The sequence below is a fragment of the Puma concolor genome, chromosome D1 (assembly GCF_028749965.1).
Source record: "Puma concolor isolate L17-30 chromosome D1, mPumCon1.1.hap2, whole genome shotgun sequence".
NCBI classification, from domain to species: Eukaryota; Metazoa; Chordata; class Mammalia; order Carnivora; family Felidae; genus Puma; species Puma concolor.
The window spans coordinates 42331840-42348535 of record NC_141676.1 but is presented as its reverse complement, the minus strand read 5'-3'; the positions used below and the strand labels follow the sequence as shown (position 1 = coordinate 42348535).

The 16696-nt window shown below is 51.5% G+C and overlaps 1 protein-coding gene across 3 annotated transcripts in view; it reads right to left on the bottom strand.

Moving 5' to 3' along the window:
• The window catches only part of ABCC8 (ATP binding cassette subfamily C member 8), a 77671-nt gene that overhangs the window by 29745 nt on the left and 31230 nt on the right, over positions 1-16696 (bottom strand). For all 3 annotated transcript variants that reach the window (XM_086677858.1, XM_086677856.1, XM_086677857.1), the window contains 7 exons: positions 16357-16519; positions 6546-6586; positions 5257-5402; positions 3451-3556; positions 3174-3290; positions 2715-2790; positions 1959-2064 (listed from right to left, as the gene is read on the bottom strand). In XM_086677858.1, the coding sequence (XP_086533984.1) occupies positions 1959-2064; positions 2715-2790; positions 3174-3290; positions 3451-3556; positions 5257-5402; positions 6546-6586; positions 16357-16519 (755 nt within the window). The remainder of the gene's footprint in view (positions 1-1958; positions 2065-2714; positions 2791-3173; positions 3291-3450; positions 3557-5256; positions 5403-6545; positions 6587-16356; positions 16520-16696) is intronic.

The window sequence follows — 16696 nt, the reverse complement described above, 5'->3', positions numbered from 1 at the left end:
TCCACTGAGGAGGTAGGTGTCATGGCCGTAGGGACTGCTGGCCTTTGGATTGTCAGGCTGATTATTTCTTCACATGCTCTTGAACCCCTTCTCTCTCAGCACTCAGTGGAAAGCCCATGTGCTTGAGCACCTAGGTGCAAATCCCACTTCTGCCGTTTGAGAGCTGGGTGGCCTTGGGTAAAACTTGCTTCACCTCAATCTCCTTATCTGTTAAGTGGGGTGAATGATGCCTACCTCACAGAGCTTGGTGAAGAGTGACTGAGACAATGAAGTAAATAAAGTGCCTTGCACATAAGAGCTGCTTAATGTTAGCTGTTCTAGAAAGGGCCCTTGTATCCCTTGGGCTAGGGCAGAGGTTTCCAAAGACAGAGGTGGCAGCAGTCAGACCCTGAGGGTTGGCCAAGCTTGGAGAAGAGGTGGGGGCCAAGGCAGGGCAGGGCTGCACCTCTGCCAAGCGTGCCTAGCTCTTCTGCAGAGGACAGACAGGTGTTGATGCTGGTGTGGGGACACCTGAGCATGGGGGCTGGGGGAAGAGATAAAGAAAGTGGGGCAACAGGACCAGACCCAGCGGGGGATTGACTCATGCTGAGTGGGACACAGACCCAGGAAACCAGGGCAACCCCAATGTCTGGGTTCTGTAATCCCATCTTCCCTTCACAAAGACACACTGTCAGCCAATAGGCAAGGGCTCCTCCCTTCAGAGCCCTAAGGGCCAATTAGTACAAGAGGCTGACAAAGTGACCTCAAACCCCAATGCCTGGCCTTGCCAGTCAGGCTGTGTTGAGAACTACCCCAATAAGATGGGGAATGGAGGCAGAGACCCCTCTGCCCCAAACACACCACAATCCCTGGTGGAATTAAGATTCCAGAGACAGAGGTCACAGGAACAAATCCCAAAGGGTTTGTCTACCAGTCTATGGCATCACTGAGGAGGGAAACTTGCCATCGGATGCACCAGTCAGGGACATTGTGGAAAATGTCCTGCAAATGGAGGTGCACACAGGTATTCAGACACTGGGCCCAAGGTCTTTCTGCACTCAGGCTTATGAAAAACCTGGCCTCTTGAATGCCACTTCCCCCTAGAAATGGCTGTGGGGAAAGCCTGTCCTCTGCTGAATCGGCTGCAAACTTTATCCCTGAATGTGCTCTACAAACCTCTCAGGCCCCCCTTGCCTTCAGCTACTGGGGGATAGGGGGGGCAATGGGGGAGAGCTCCAAGCCAGGCCCCACCCGGGTTTCTGTATACCTTTCCCACCCTCTTCATTTCTCAGCTCTTCCTTTCTTCCTTTTTAAAAAGCTTCTATTTTCTATGTATCTTTTATCAACTAGTTTCAAGTGCTTTTTGGAAGTAGGTGGCTATAAATAATAGATCCATGGTTGACTCAGCCTGGGGTTCTGGCTCTTTAATTAAGATAGTGATCTTTGTCCAGGAATCCACGTTTGTCTGGGTTATCTCTGGCTCCTCAAAACACCTACTGAATGGTCTATGTCGGCTTTGCTGATGACCAGGCCGGAAACCAATGTTTGTGTTCCAGTTCCCCACACAGGGACGCAGTGCAGGTGAGTGAGCATGGGATTTAGAGTCAAGCAGAATTGAGTTAGAGTTCCAGCTCAGCCGATGATTAGCTGAGTGAATTAGGGCAAATAGTTGAACCCTCATCTATAAAACAAGGACTGTTCACAGTCCTTACCTTGCTGGTTGTCATAAGGACTAAATGAAATAATGAGTGCAGAGGACTTAGCAAAGTACTCAGCACATAGTAAGGGTTGAATAAGTACTACAGATGTTGACAAGAATAACAATTAACAGCATTAATTGAGTACTCACTGAACACACAGCAAGTGCTCAATATGGGCATGACACGTCCTTAACTGAGAAAGATGGCTGAAAGAAAGGCTGCCCGCCTGCCCACTGTTAGCTCTCCCCACTAGCTGAGCCCTGAGGGTGCATTTAGTACCTGTTCCAGAAGACGGCCCCTGAAATCTTCTGCATCTCTCCTAGGGTGGCTAGGAGGAGTGAGGACTTGCCACAGCCCACCTGCCCCACGATCATGGTCAGCTGGCCTGCAGGGAGGGCGGGGGGCAAATGGGACTAGGGCACCAGGGAGTCTGAATGACTATCACCCAGAAAGACAGACAGATACATGCAACCCTGGGACCCCCATTTGCTTTCCTCCTACCTAGAATCTCCCTTTGAGCCTTCCCTTCTGGAACTCTAGATCCTTCTTCTCACTCCCCAGTGTGGGCCCAACTCTTCATGGTCCCAACAAAGGCCACTTTGGGTCCCATCTCCATCCCACCTCCATGCTCTGCTCATGCTGCTGTCTTTGCCAGAATGCCCACCCTGCCTCATGGCCCGAGGGACCCTGCTCATTCTCAGGAGCCCCACCTCTTTCATGGCACATTCCCTGGCTACTGGGGATTGCTGTTCTTTCTGTGAAGCACCCATATGTCTGCAGCAGGTGGCTGGACATCAAGGTCCTGCTGTCTTGTCCTGTCCTTGCTGCTGACTCCCACTAGCATGGGTAGCCCACCTCTCTCTAGTATTCATACCCCAGAGTACCCACCAAGAGTGAGCATTGAGCTGGTGCTGAATACATGCAGATTTTTCTTTTTCTCTCTCTGTCATTCAGTGGGACATGTAGAGGGGGCACTTCAGCTATGACCCTGAGGGGCACTCCCAGACCATGCTAGAGACATGAGCCGGGCCGTACCTCGTGGGATGCGGATGGTGATGTTGGACAGTGTGGGGATTCCATCAGGAGTCCATGTGAAGAAGCCTCCAATGATCTTCATTGGTGGTAGCCCACAGCCCGGAAAAGAATAGAAAGGCAGCTGGGTTCTCAGTGTGAATGGTCTCTTGCCTCCCCTCCCGCCCTGAAAGCTAGAAACCCTGATTTCAGTCCCTGGATCACTTCTAGGGCAGGGGAGTGGGGAATGGCCTTCTCCTGCTGACCCCTGCCTGAATCACCCTCTCTGAGATGACAGGCACGGGGTCCCACATTCAATGGAGAAGGAGAACTTGTCCCTGGTTTTGGGACTGCTATGGGCCCTCCAGGCAGGCAGGGTGACCTCCAGAGCAGAGGACTCAGCATATAGGTCTCTGATGCTAAGCTCCCTCCTGGAGATGGTGCTGGGGGGCCAGACGTGGGGGTGCAGGTTCTAGGACTCACCTGGACGCAGTAGTTGTCAGCATCCCCATCTGCACTCGGAACCAGCCTCTGCAGTGGGGCCGTGAAGCCCCGACAGTCCTCCCGGGCTGGATGCTTGCGGTTCACAACCTTAAGGGGCTGGGAATGGTCAGGAGGAGGTGAGGGCCCACAGGGCTGGAAGCTGTGCAGGGAAGGGAGTCCCCCCTCCTATGACGAGAAGCTGAGGCAGGACACAGAAGGGCACAGGCTACAGGCATTAGAGAAAAACACTGGTGGCAAGGGAAAGCCGGGCACTCACCACTGCCTGGTACTTGTTGGTTTGGCCCTGGGGCGCAGGCTCCCGGGGAGCACACTGCTCCTCGCGGATCTCTGCACTGGACAGGAACTCGCTCAGCTTTTGCACGCTGCAAAGGAAGCATAGAGACACCTCTCACCCTTGCCAGGGGCAGAGGGAAGGGGAGAGAGAGGAGGGTGCAGCCTGAGAGAGTGGCTCTGAGAAGGTTCTGGGTCCTGCGGTATTGTCCCCACAAAGCTCACACTGGAGGGAGACAGATCAGTGGGCATCCATGGTGGGCAGCTGATGTTATCAGTCAGCTAGACTGGATTAGGGTCTGGGTTAGGGTAAGATTGATTAGTTTTAGGGGTAGTTAAATGTTAAAGCTGGTTCATTGGTGTAGGGCTTTATCCATTACTGTTAGAGTTAAGGTTGGTTAGTGTTAAGTTTAGTTAGGGTTGGGATTGGTTATTAATAATAGCTAGTATTTACTGAGCACATACTATATGCCAGACACTGTGTTTAATGCTTTATAAGCATATAATTAAATCCTGCTGGGGAAGGTGTTATTAATCCCAATTCAAGGAGGAGAAGGCCTCAGCTACCCTGGTGACAGTGGTATTAGGAGTGTCTGCATATGGAAATGCTTCTGGGTCAGCACAAGGGAATTCCAACAGCTGCAGCATCCTTGGACCTGTGGTTTCTATACAGAATCAGAGAGCTGGGCTGGGGTGGGGGTGGGGGTAGAAGGGTGATCATTAGAAGTCACAATGCCATGGCCAATTAAACTGAATCAGCACAGCCAAGCCTGGAAATAGGAGCTAATCTTCTTCCAGCCCTGGTTTAACTACTCCCTGGTTATATACTCCTTTGACCACAATTCTGCTGAGTTATGCCCCCTTCCATCCTTGAACCCTGGCCAGAGCTTCTTTGTGTGAGTTGTTCCTTCCATCAGCGACTTTGTTCCAACAGCGATTTCCCCTTGCCAGCTTGTCTAGGACATGCTAGGGTCTCATGAGACCAGGGTGCCACTTTTCTCAAGGTTGAAGGGGCTTGGGTACTGTCTGGTCCCATTGGTGGTGGGAAAGGACATAGCTGGCTCTCCCCAGAGGCATGCCAAGACCTAGCTTTCGAGGAGCTATTTCAGTGGTCCAAGGAGATCTTCACTCCAGGTATGGAACTCCCCAGCCAAAACCTCAACGCTCTACCCTCGGGTTTCCATTCCCAAGAGGGTGATGTCTCTGGGAGAGTGGCCACAGGGCTCTAGAGCTCAGACGTAGGGGCCTCCCAGAGTTGCAGGCTAAGGGGGGGACAGGACATGCAGGCACTTAGGGAAAGCTGCTTTACTGACCAGGGTCGGGAAGGCTCTGGGACCCGTGGAAAGAAGAGGGGATGTTCAGCCTGAGGAAGACAAAGATTCAGTGGATACCTTCTGAAATCCGAGGAGCTGGAGGAACAGTGCTCATTCTGGGTGGCTCTGGAGGGTGGAACTAGTACCAATGGGCAGAATTTATGAGAAGATGCCAATTTTGGCTCAACATTGAATTTTTTTCTTTTTTTATAGAGTTGTCTTGCAGGTGCCATTGGGTTTCTTCTCCTTGGAGGTATGTAGGTAAGCCAGTTAGGTAGTCCCTTCTCAGGGATGGCATGGAGGGGAGCCACACACGGCTATGTCCCTCAGGCCAACTATGACCGCCTTCAGCGAGGCCCAGATCAACGGGGAAGCATGACTTTGGACCAAACAGCTGTAGTTGTAGGGGTCACTGGAGCAAGCCCTGGGGCCACCATACGAGCTGCCTATCCAGTGTCCTTGCTGGACCCTCTTCTCACCTGACTAGAGCTTTGACTGTCGACCGGACCACGCTGGACAGCAGGAACAGTGGTGTGACCAGGATGTGGAATAGCGAGAGGGAGGCGAAGGCCACCGAGGGCGAGAAGTCGGCCTCTTTGAAGAAGCTGACGTGGCCCACGAAGGTCTGTGGATAGAAGGACAAGCGAGGTATGTGACTCAGAGCATGGCCCTCTCCCATACTGGCAGCACTCAGCCCCTGGGCTGGAACAGGGGACCCAAGGAGAGCTTTCTGTTAGAGACACCTTCATCATCTTCAATCACCTCCTGGAAACGTCTCCAGCAAGCTCAGGATTTCACGCTGGAGGGCTGGGCTGCTTGCTGCACCCTGTCCTGCCCCCTCCTTGCCAGGAATGACCAGAGGGAAGCCCTCAGCTTAGGTCAGCTCTGCCCCCTCAGACAGCAGTCCTCAGTCAGGGAAAATGTGGGCATGATCATTCCCAAACCACCTCCTCTCTACCCTCGGCTACCTGGCTGGCTCAGCAGCCTCTGTGACCCAGGCTTCCCCAAGGAGCCAGGCCAGAACCAGCCCAATAAATCATGTCAAAAGTGAATTCCCAAGTGTGTCTGACGGCTGTAAATTCGCCACAGCTCAGGGACACCGGCCCCCAGGGGAAAAAAATGCATCTTTTTAAAGAACTGTGGCCGCCACAGACGCCAGGGATGGGAGCCCTGGGCGGTAGTGGGGGCTCGGCCTTTCTGGAGGGGTCTACTTCGGGCCCCCACTGCTGGGCTCACACACAGCTTTGGTCAAAATCGCTTTAGGAAACCTCCACTGCAACATTTAATGATGTAGAGAATTATTCGTGTTCTTAAACTTTAAAAAGCAGGTTACAAAACTGCATGTGCGACACAATCCTATTTTTGTAAAAATGTCACATTATGTGCCTTAAAAAGAGACTGGAAAGAAACACGTTAAAGATGTTGCCAGTGGGACTGTGGGTGATTTAATTTCCCAACATGTCTGCAATACACACGTCTTTACTTTTATAATTAAAAAGTTTGATAGCTCTTTTTAAAAGAAAGTGAGATTTCTTTAAAGACGAAGCCGCAGGTCTTCTGGGCCCAGAGGCAGAGGCCCCGGTCTGCCTGGGGTCAGGGAGGCACTGCTGGGCATTACAGGCTTTCAGTCTATTTCCCTATTTCCAGCCCCACCGCTGAGTGCATCATCCGAAGGCCTTGTGCAGAGAGGCCAAACCCTGGGCCGCCTCTCACTGCAAACACTCTCTGCCACCCACCGCATCCGGAGCTGGAGAAGGGATCCACTTACAATGAGGACAGCTGCAATGGGGATGGCCGTGTTCATGAAAACTGTGGAGGAAGCACAAGGGAAGTTTAGTGGGAGGGATGAGAGAGCTAAAAATGAAGCTGCCCAGGATGGTCCGGAAGCAGTGCAGCCCATGGGGTCCCTTCTCCAGCCACCAGGGTGGAGCTGGGCAGAGTAGGGGCAGAACTCTAGCCTTGCGGTCCCTCCAGCTCCTTACCCTGCTTCCCTTAAGACTCTTGCCCCATGTGTCTGAGACCTGAGCCTTTAGACAAAAGCTTACATGCTTTTATTCTGCTCCAGGTGGTCAGCAGGAAGGAAGTCCCATGAGAAGTGGTGAGAGAAGAGATTGGAGCATTGGCTGCCCTTGGCCAACTGTGAGGTCAGCTTCATGTGTTTCTGGGGGGCACTAGGTTGCTACCCCTTGCTCTGCCTTTGGTCCCTGTATCCCCCCAAGCCAGGTTCTCTCTGAGGCTTAGAGGATTCCTCATCTCTCATGGCTCTTGGGAAGGATTTCAAACTCACTCACATTGAGGTATTAGTAACTAAGGACAGCTTAAAAGAGGGTCTCCCTAGGCTCTAAGGCTTAGAGTCCCTGCCTAGGTGGGGCAGGTGGTTTGCTGCAACAGAGGTCCCCTCTTTGTTCTGTTTAAAGTGTGGCCCTCGGACCCTTCACAGGGATCCCAGAGAGCAAAGGGAGCTGGACTTCAAGTCAGAGAAGGGTGGAGTCCCTGACCTTGGGCAGGTCATTTACCTTTCCCATTCCTTGGTTTCTTTACCCGATTTTTGTAAATGTGTACTTGTTCACACCCTCTGGATTCCTCCAAATAAGAGGGGATAATGTAAGGAACAGCTCTGTGAACCTGGATGCTGCCTGAATGTCAGACCTCACAGGCTACTAGCTTAGCTCTGCTCCACAGGTCATGCTCCTCTAGCCCAAGGGGTGAGATGCTGGAGAGAGCCCTAACCCTGGGCCTAAACTTCCAGAGAGCAGCCTTCCTGGAATAAGAGATGACTATCTTAGCTGCCACCTTCCCATCTCCTCCTCCTTCCTTCCAGGAGCCTCTTCCAGACCAGCCCAGAAAAGAGTCTGGTTGTATAATTAGCCAAATTAAAGCAGAAGGAGCCAGGAGCCAGATCAGCCTGCTGTGCACATGGCCCCTATCTAATGAATGGCAAAGGTTCTGGAGACACTGAAGAATTACAAATGGTCAACACCATTCCAAGAAGCAGACTATCCACTTATTCCAAGAATCCTGTATGTACCAGCTAGTACATACACAGCGTATGCTGGAGATGTGGAACCCCAAGTGGGTGGGAGAATATGGCCTCTGCCCACAGGGGCGTCCTTGTCTGAGGAAGGGGGCAGAGCTATGTTCTCAGGAAACCCCTATTAAGATGGGGAGAGAGGGAGCATGCCTCGGGGAGTTCCCCAGCAGACAGGAAAGACATTGGGCCCATTTTGGGGGAATTCCTAATCTGATGAGGGAAACGGCCCCAGGCATTGGAGAGCTCCCAATCTCATGGAGGAGACACTAGTCTCCTAGAGAGACTGCTAGTCTCTCTGGTCACAAGGCTTTTTACCAATACCAATATCATACCTGACCTTTAGCCACCCTTCCTGAAGAAGGCACCATGGTCTCCAGGTACCCTGCACAGTGCTACAGCTCTCTCTGTGTCTCTGGCAGGGGGGCACTTTAAACACAATCAGTTTTCCTACAGTATAAGGGACCCAGATCAGGGATGTAGGACATAGCACAGCCATCGTGGGCTGTGAAGAGGGAGGGGGAGGAGGACACCAGTAGGCCTGGGCCCTTGACCATCACCAACCATATAGCTGTGAACATTGGAGTAGCCACGTCCATCCCCTCCAGGACCAGTTATTCCAGAAAGCTCCTTTAGGGCAGGAGCCTCCTTCGGTTTCTCTCTTTCCCATCTCCATCAATTACCAGACAGGAGGGGTTCAAGCTAGAAAAGGCACCTGTGCACCACCCCTGGGCCCCCTCCCACACCTCTGGGGCTCAACTCCCAGCTCTAGAATAGGCTCGAAGTTAGGTTGCAAATTGGCTCAACTGTGCTTAGAAAGCAATCTGGTGCTTCGTAGCTAGAGCCCCACAGAAGTTCAGACCTTCTGATCCTGTAATCTCTCTCCTGGGAATTTATCTTGAAAAATCACTTAACAGAAGCACGAAGCTCTCAGCAAGATGGTGTTAGCTGCAGCGCTATCTGTTACAACAAAACCACAACCACAGCCGTAAACCACCCAAAATGAAATAAACTGGCAACATCCAACAGGAGTGGCTGTTTTAGTAAAGTGGTACATTGACTCTGGGGGAGATTTTGCAGTCAGAAATGTGTGATAATGGGTATTTTGTTCTGCATGTTTTCTCTGGTCGTGATTTTTAAAATTTATTTTTTCCCTATTTTATTGTCTTTATTCTTGTAGCTGCCTGAAGTCCTTTGAGGAACGAGACAAGCTATAAATAAATTTGAAAATGAGTATTCCAATGCTGATGCAGCACCATGGAGAATGTATATGACATAATTAATTTCTGTCCTGTTCTGTTGTTGTACGGAGATGTTAGCCAGTGAAAATGTAATTTTCCACTTCCCTCATCCTCTCCTGGAAGGACAGCCTTTGTTCAGGGAGCTCTGGGTGCCATACAGGGTGGCAGATGGATGAAGGGAATCACTAGCTGCTTGTTTTCAAGGCCACTCTGAAGACCACCCCCCTGGGCCCTGGGGTGGACATGGCTGGCACTGGGGATGTCAGTGTCTAAGACTAAGGAGCCTGGGATGCCGCAGGCGCTGGCAGGTCTCTGAGCTCAGCAGACACTCCTGTACCCTAGTGAAGGTAGCGGGAAGGGAGCAGGGTGTCCCAGCTGTCACAAGTTGAAGACCAGCGGCCCTGCACCCATCTTCTTGAACCACATAAGGCCCTGGAAGACATTGAAGGTGGTGGAGGGGTGGGAAATATGACCGAAAGTTCATTTCTCTCCAACTTTGGCATGGGGTGGGCTGACTCATCTTGATTTGATCCGGACAGGGGCGGGGTGGTGCGGGGACAAGAACATGATGGTGCTCAAATCTTGAGTGCTAGGGAGCCAGAAGTACTGTGAAATAATTCTAAGCGAAAGTAGAAGAGTAGAAAATCATGTGTGAGTGTGGCACTGTTATGGAAAAGTTTAGCTGCGTGTAGGCAGGCCTGACATGCCACCTTCGAAAGTAAAAGTCTTTCTGTAATGGTGTAGACATATGGGTAGGTGTCGTTTTAACACCCTCCTCTCCAACTATCCTTTAAGAAGTATTCCTCCAAAGGGGCGCCTCGGTGGCTCAGTTGGTTAAGCGTTGAACCCTTGATTTCGGCTCAGGTCGTGATCTCACGGTTCCTGAGTTCAAGCCCCGCATCGGGGTCTGTGCTGAGAGCACAGAGCCTGCTTGGGGTTCTCTCTCTCCCTCTCTCTCTCTCTCTGCCCCTCCCCTGCTTGCACACACTCTCTCTGTCTCTCAAAATAAATAAAAATGTAAAAAAGGAAGTATTCCTTCAAAAATCATTTTTTGCGGATCTCCTCTGTCCGCAAAAGGTGTTTGTGCTGGGTTCTGGGGGTAGAGCAGTGAATAGCTGTGCCACTTTTCATACCCCCTCCTCCCCAAACAAAGCAAACAACAAATCAACCAAAACCAAAGCAGGGCTCAGATCAGCTGCTCCCCATGGCTTTGCTCAAGGAATGCTGCCCGGCCTTGTGGGTGCCAGCCTGCACCGCAATACCAGGAGCTTTTTATTTCCACAGCTTTGATAAATATTTCAGAAGCCATGTGTCTGGAGGCACAGCCAGCCATTTGTGCCTCTGGTTAACTTCATCTTTGTCTCCACGGAGGGCAGGGGAGCAACTGTGGGCTCACAGCCAGGCCTCAATGCAGGTTGCACCTGCCAGAGGGGGAAGCGTATTTTGAGGTGCACAGGGCTACTTCCCATTCAGTGGGATAGTCAGTCTGAAGTCTACAGAGGGGAGGGAAAGGTGGCTCAGCTGCTGGCAGTGGAGGAAGTGTGGCAGGAGACCCCGTAGCCACACCGATTCTGCCCCTTCACAGATGCACCTGCCTGGCTCTCCCTCAGCCACCTCTCTGCCCAAGCAGGCCAGGATATGCATCGGCTGCCCCAGCTAGTGGGAGGAGGGGCAGATACTGAAGAAGAAATTCACAGAAGCTGGAGGAGGAAGGGGGACCAGGTGCGGAGGCCACCTTGTCCTGCAACACTGGCTGCTCTGAGTCGGGGCCTCCACGGAAGAGACAGAAGCAAGACTTGCCAAGAATCGCCACGCCCTGGCAGGTGTGGGGTGGCCTGAGAATGGGGTTCACCAGCAACATCCTGTCCAGCCCCACAACCCTGTCTGTGGCAGAGTTGGGTTTGGAGATACGTTTTTTGTTTTACAGGGCATGGTTTGAGGCCGGTCACATCCCTCCCAGGAGGGTCCACCTGACTGTGGTTCAGACCAGCTGGGAAGAAAGAAGACCTTTGACCCCAGAATACTCAAAGAGGCAGCAAACATACCTGTCCTTTACTCAAACTCTTTCAGTGGCTCTCCTGCTTTGGGAGAAAACCTAGGGGTCTGAACACAGCACACAGGGTCCTGCATGATCTGGTCTTCTTACCCTCTCCTCACCGAATTATGCTCAAATCTTGAACACACCATCATCCTTCTCACCTCTAGGCCTTTGTGCCTGGAACATTCTTCCTCTCATCTGTCTAACCTGTAGTCATCCTGACAAGGTTTCCTTGACACCCATGACCCCTAGAGATTAGGTTGGGTAGAACTCTTATGGGCATCTAGAATACCCCTTTCTGTTCCTCTCACAACACGGTTGCACGTCTGGCCTCCCTATCAGCCTGTGAGGAACCTGCAGGCAGGGACCACTATTTCTTCTCAGCACTGCACCCCCATACCTAGCACAGGTCCTGGCACATAGTAGGAGCTCACCAAATATTTATCAGATAAGTGATGAAAGAAACAAAACAAAAGTGGTCCATTTGGAACTGACCCATATCTCTGGCCTCACTGTTCATGGCATGGTCTCTCTCAGAACTGGCAGGGAGAGGATCATGCTTGCCTCCTCTTTAATGCGCAAGGCCTCGGTACAGTCTGACACAGAGAGAAGGCCTTGGGATGGGTGCTGAACAAAGGACAGAATGAACTGGCGGCATGTCTGTTGGTTGACTGGTAGGGCCTAGAACCCCTTTGTCACTCTTGCAAAGCTTGTCCTCAAATACATGGCCAGGCTGGACATCTAGAATCACCTGCTTCTGCAGGGAAATAAGGATTGAACTGACTTCTCAGGGGAGTGGCCAAAGCACTTACCTCCAGCTTTTCCCCACTTAAGCTTCTACTCACTGAAATTCTGCCCTTCCTCTGAGGTGCAGGTCAAGCCACCTCTCGAGTGAAGCTCTCGTGAACTCCCAGCCCACGGGCTTCCTTCTTCTCTGTTCTCTGCCATTTCCTGGCTGAGGACCTTGGAGAGTCCTCTCACCTTCCCGAGCCTCACGAAAATGAGACTGTGTGGGGCGCCTGGGTGGCTTGGTCGGTTAAGCGTCTGATTTCAGCTCAGGTCATGATCTCATGTCCATCCATGAGTTCGAGCCCTTCGTCGGGCTCTGTGCTGACAGCTCAGAGCCTGGAGCCTGTTTCCGATTCTGTGTCTCCCTCTCTCTCTGCCCCTCCCCTGTTCACGCTCTGTCTCTCTCTGTCTCAAATATAAATAAACGTTAAAAAAAAAAAAACTAAAAAAAAAAAAAAAAGAAAAAAAAGAAAATGGGACTGTGGAACCACACACCTCACAAAGCTGTTGTGAGGATTAAGTGCACATAGGCTCGCTAGGCAGCCAGCACAGAGCAGGTCCACACGGTTCAGTGCTCCCTGCCATTGTTTCATGTATGTCAGCGCTGACATCTCAGCAGAGTAAAAACTCCTGGAAAATGAGGAGCACAACTTAACTGTCTCTTGCATCCCTCCCACTGCTTAGCATGGGGCTGGGCTCACTCAACCCCGGCCGAGTGACTTACATCTCTTTTCCTTCAATTCTGGATTTTGATGGTAGGGAAACTGTAGCCATTTCCTTTTCATTCCCTGCACTGCCCTGCCCCACACCAGCTCGGGGCTCTGATGGCAGGAGCATCAGATAGAGCACCAGAGCTACTCTGACTGCCTGGCATTCGATGACCAGACTGAAAGCCCAGCAGGCAGCACCGAGATGGACACCATCAGAAAACATGACTCTTGGGTTCCTCTTTGGCGCCAGGACCCCATGGCTGGCGCCAGGGACGAGAATGAAAGATGCCCCATTACCTCAAGTCTAATGACCTGTGTCCTGATCCCTGGTGACAGGGAACAGAAGGCAGGAAGTCCGGGAGGAGGTAAATGAAAACACACTGAAAGCATATACCCACAGCCAGGAGGTGCCCTTCCCACCCTGTCCCCCCACCCCCTCCCCCACCCTGCCCTCCCTGCTGCTGACTAACAAACCCATCCCAGGAAGGGCAAATACCAAGTAAATAGCACTTAGCTTTCAACGCTCTCCCGGAGGGCTCTTCCCTTTCCCTCCCACTGTCTTCTTCCAGGGACCAGCCTGGGATGCTCTGTTTATCCCTCTAGGTCACTGATTCCCAGACAGGTGAGGGACCCTGAACAGAACCCCTGCTTGGCTCCAGAGTCCCTCACTCCTAAGATAGTCATCTCAGCCCCTGACAACATGGCATCTCCTTTCCCCCACGTCCTCCTGACCCCATGACCTTCACGAAGCCATGGCTTGGCTTCTGAGGGCCCCATGGGACAAAGAACACCTACTAGACAGGTTTTGGCAGGCTAGCCTGGGAACCTAGGCATCGTAAAATGTTGTTGATATGCAATACATCCCAGGTTATAGTGTGGAATGCAGGAATCGAGCATACATCTCCTAGGAGCAAAGTAGTTGGGCAAATATAGTTGCCCTCAACTATATGACCTGAGGCTGCCCCTAGTTTGCCGCCAGGAATCTTGGGGGCCTAGTGCCATTTCCTTACTGCCTCCCTTCCCTAGCTTGCATCGCAGCAATAGGGAGCCTGCCCTACCCTGCCCTGCTGTGCTGCTGCTGGGAGAAGAAGTCACCTGGCTGTGGCCGGAAATCCTCCTCCACCTCAGCAGCTGTTCCCATTGATGAGATGTCTGGGAGCCAGGTGTCTAATTGGTTATACACAGTGTGGTGTTACTTTTACCACAACCAGGCCCAGGGGCAGGCAGAGCAGGAGGGTGGCAGAGAGGAGGGTGAAGAGGGCCTGGGCTGCAGGGGCTGGTTTCTCTGACCTCTTGAGATGTTCCTTCCCAATTTCTCCTATCCTGTGGAGCACTCAGCGTGAGAGTGCTCAGAGGCCCTGAGCACTGTGTTCAGGGCTGAGGGTAAAAAGGAGAGACCAGTAACCTGCGTGTCTTGGTGAGGAATCCAGGAAGCCACCACTGCCTGCCACGTTCATAGCTGCATTCTGAGAAAAGCAGTTCCTAGCAGGATTTTCTGCAGAAAGATGCCATGATTGGTGCCATGGAGGGTGGATGGTCTGTCACTGTTGACCGTGGTAAGCCACAGGGCACCATGGTCTGGATGGGCACAGGAGAGTGGGACACTTGGGGTGCTCAGTGTAAGCCCTGCCCTGCGAGAACCTTCAGGTTGGGTGCTGGCCCCTGGCCCCACTGGACCCTCTCTCTAGGCAATATGAACACCAGGAACACACAGATGACCCGAGTGGCTATCTTATTTTCCATGACCCTGTCTGGGAGACGTGGCCAGTGCACCCTACACTACTGGCCCACCACTGGCAACTCCCACAGCTGCGTTTCTTCCTGGCACACCAAAAGAACCAACTTCAACTGGCGGAGGTTGTCAGTAGTGTCCATCTCTCCTAATTTCCTTCTCTGTTTCCCACTCCCATCAAAGCCCATTCTTGGTTGTTTCTCTTCTACTCGGAGAAAATAGCCTAAAATGGTGCCCCACTGTGTCCTAAGTTTTTTTTCACCCCCACGTCAGTGCCCAGCCCTTTGTGAAAAATAGCACAAGATGCCAAAGGATCTAGTCTGAGCCATGCTTTTAACCTCAGGATTGACCTCAGGAGGACACCCCCTCTGGGCCTCCATTTCTCATCTGTAAAATGGTTTTCCCAAATGGCAGAACACATTTTCTTTATGTGGGGCTTGAACTCACAACCCTGACATCAAGAGTCACTTGCTCTACCCACTGAGCCAGCCAAGTGCCCCTCCACAGATCTATCTTTTAACTCACAAATGTCCTCTTCAGCTATATTAATTCATTTAAGCTTTACACTTGAGTTGTTTTGTTTCCTTTTCGTTTTTTGTTTTTTCTCTCTGGGGGTTTCTACTTGGCCCTTCCTACCATACTGGCTCTTAAACTGGACAGGCCAGGGAACCAGGGTGAGGTATAGCAGCTGCTAACTACTTCCATCCCAATTATGCACTTGGGCGGGGGCCACCACTGCAGGGTGGGGCCACGGAGCCACTAGACCAACTGTAAGATCAACTTGGGCCAGGACTCCATCGGTCACCTGATCTCCATAAGCCCTGGCCTGACCTGGGGACCACTGTCCACCAAAATAATTTCGATAACTAAATTTTTTATTTCTAGAAGTCCCTTTGACTCTTTTCCCCCTGATACTTATCTGTTTTACCTTGTGGGTTTTACACCTTCCTTTAGCTCTTTAATTATTTTAAACATACTTACTAACTCTTTCACACTATTCTATCATTTCCAGGTTTGAGGGAATAATTTTCTTTCTTTTTTTTTTTTTGTACTTGCTGACTCTTACTCTGCTGGTACATTTTTCTCAGGTGGATTTTTGTTTCTTTATTATTAGCTTATTGCTCTACAGGAGCATTTGCCACTAGAGACCCATGTTCTCTGGAAAGCGGTTTTAATACATATGTCTGTTGGGACCCCAAGAGGTTTTTGTTTTTTGTGTGTGTGTGTGTGTTGTTTTTTTTTTTTTTTTGTTTTTTTTTTTTTTTTTTTTACCAGTTTTGGTCTTTTTTCCCCCCTTTCTCTCTGTTCTGGGCTTGGGGTTTCCTAACCACTTGGTTAATACAGATTCAGTCTCTACATCTGTGAGTATCTTTCTCCTCCTCATACCCCAGGTAGTTAGAAGCTTCCTTGGAGCCGAATCCAGGGCAGGGAAGGGAAGCTCAGTCTGACTTACTTAAAGAAGTCCTCACAGGGGCGCCTGGGTGGCTCAGTCGGTTAAGCTTCCGACTTCGGCTCAGGTCACGATCTCACTGTCCGTGGGTTCGAGCCCCGCGTCGGGCTCTGTGCTGACTGCTCAGAGCCTGGAGCCTGTTTCAGATTCTGTCTCTCTCTCTCTCTCTCTGACCCTCCCCTGTTCATGCTCTGTCTCTCTCTGTCTCAAAAATAAATAAATGTTAAAAAAAAAAAATTAAAAAAAAAAAAAAGAAGTCCTCACACTCTGGAGAATCCAAAACTGTTGCTATATATTCATTTACTGCAGCCTCCCCATAACACGTCAGCTCAATGGAGCATAAAAGACCTCCTTTGTCTCTGTTATCACTGTGTCTTGAGGGCCAGGACAGTGTCCTGCCCGCAGCAGGATGTCGATATACATTTGCTGGGCACACGACTGAGGACACTGTGACTTCCAGGGGCTCTGCTCCAAGCTGGAGGCTCGCCTGGATTGGGTGATGATGATAAAGACTCGAGCTTCGGCCACCTCTGCTCCCTCCCTCCAGCCTGGACACCCAGCACACAGGGCTGGCTGGTGGGGTAGACTCACTGGAAATGGAGGTGTAGACGGCGAAGGCTCTGAGGCTGGTCATCTCCTTCCTGCGGGTCATCTCCACACGCGTGCAGAAGATGTTCTCCCAGGCGTACAGCTTGAGCAGCTTGATGCCACGGAGCATCTCGTTGGTCTGCTTCAGCCTCTCGTTGGAATACTCCTGCCAGGGGACACCAAGTCAGAGAGGGGTTTCCTTTGCCCCTGGCCCAGCCAAGAGGAAGGAGCCAAGTCAATGCCCTCATCACTTCACAGGCAATGCCCAGCTCCCGAGCCCATGGGGACGCTCCCTTGCTTTCTCCACTCATCCCCTCCCACAGACAAAGAAACGGAGGCCTGG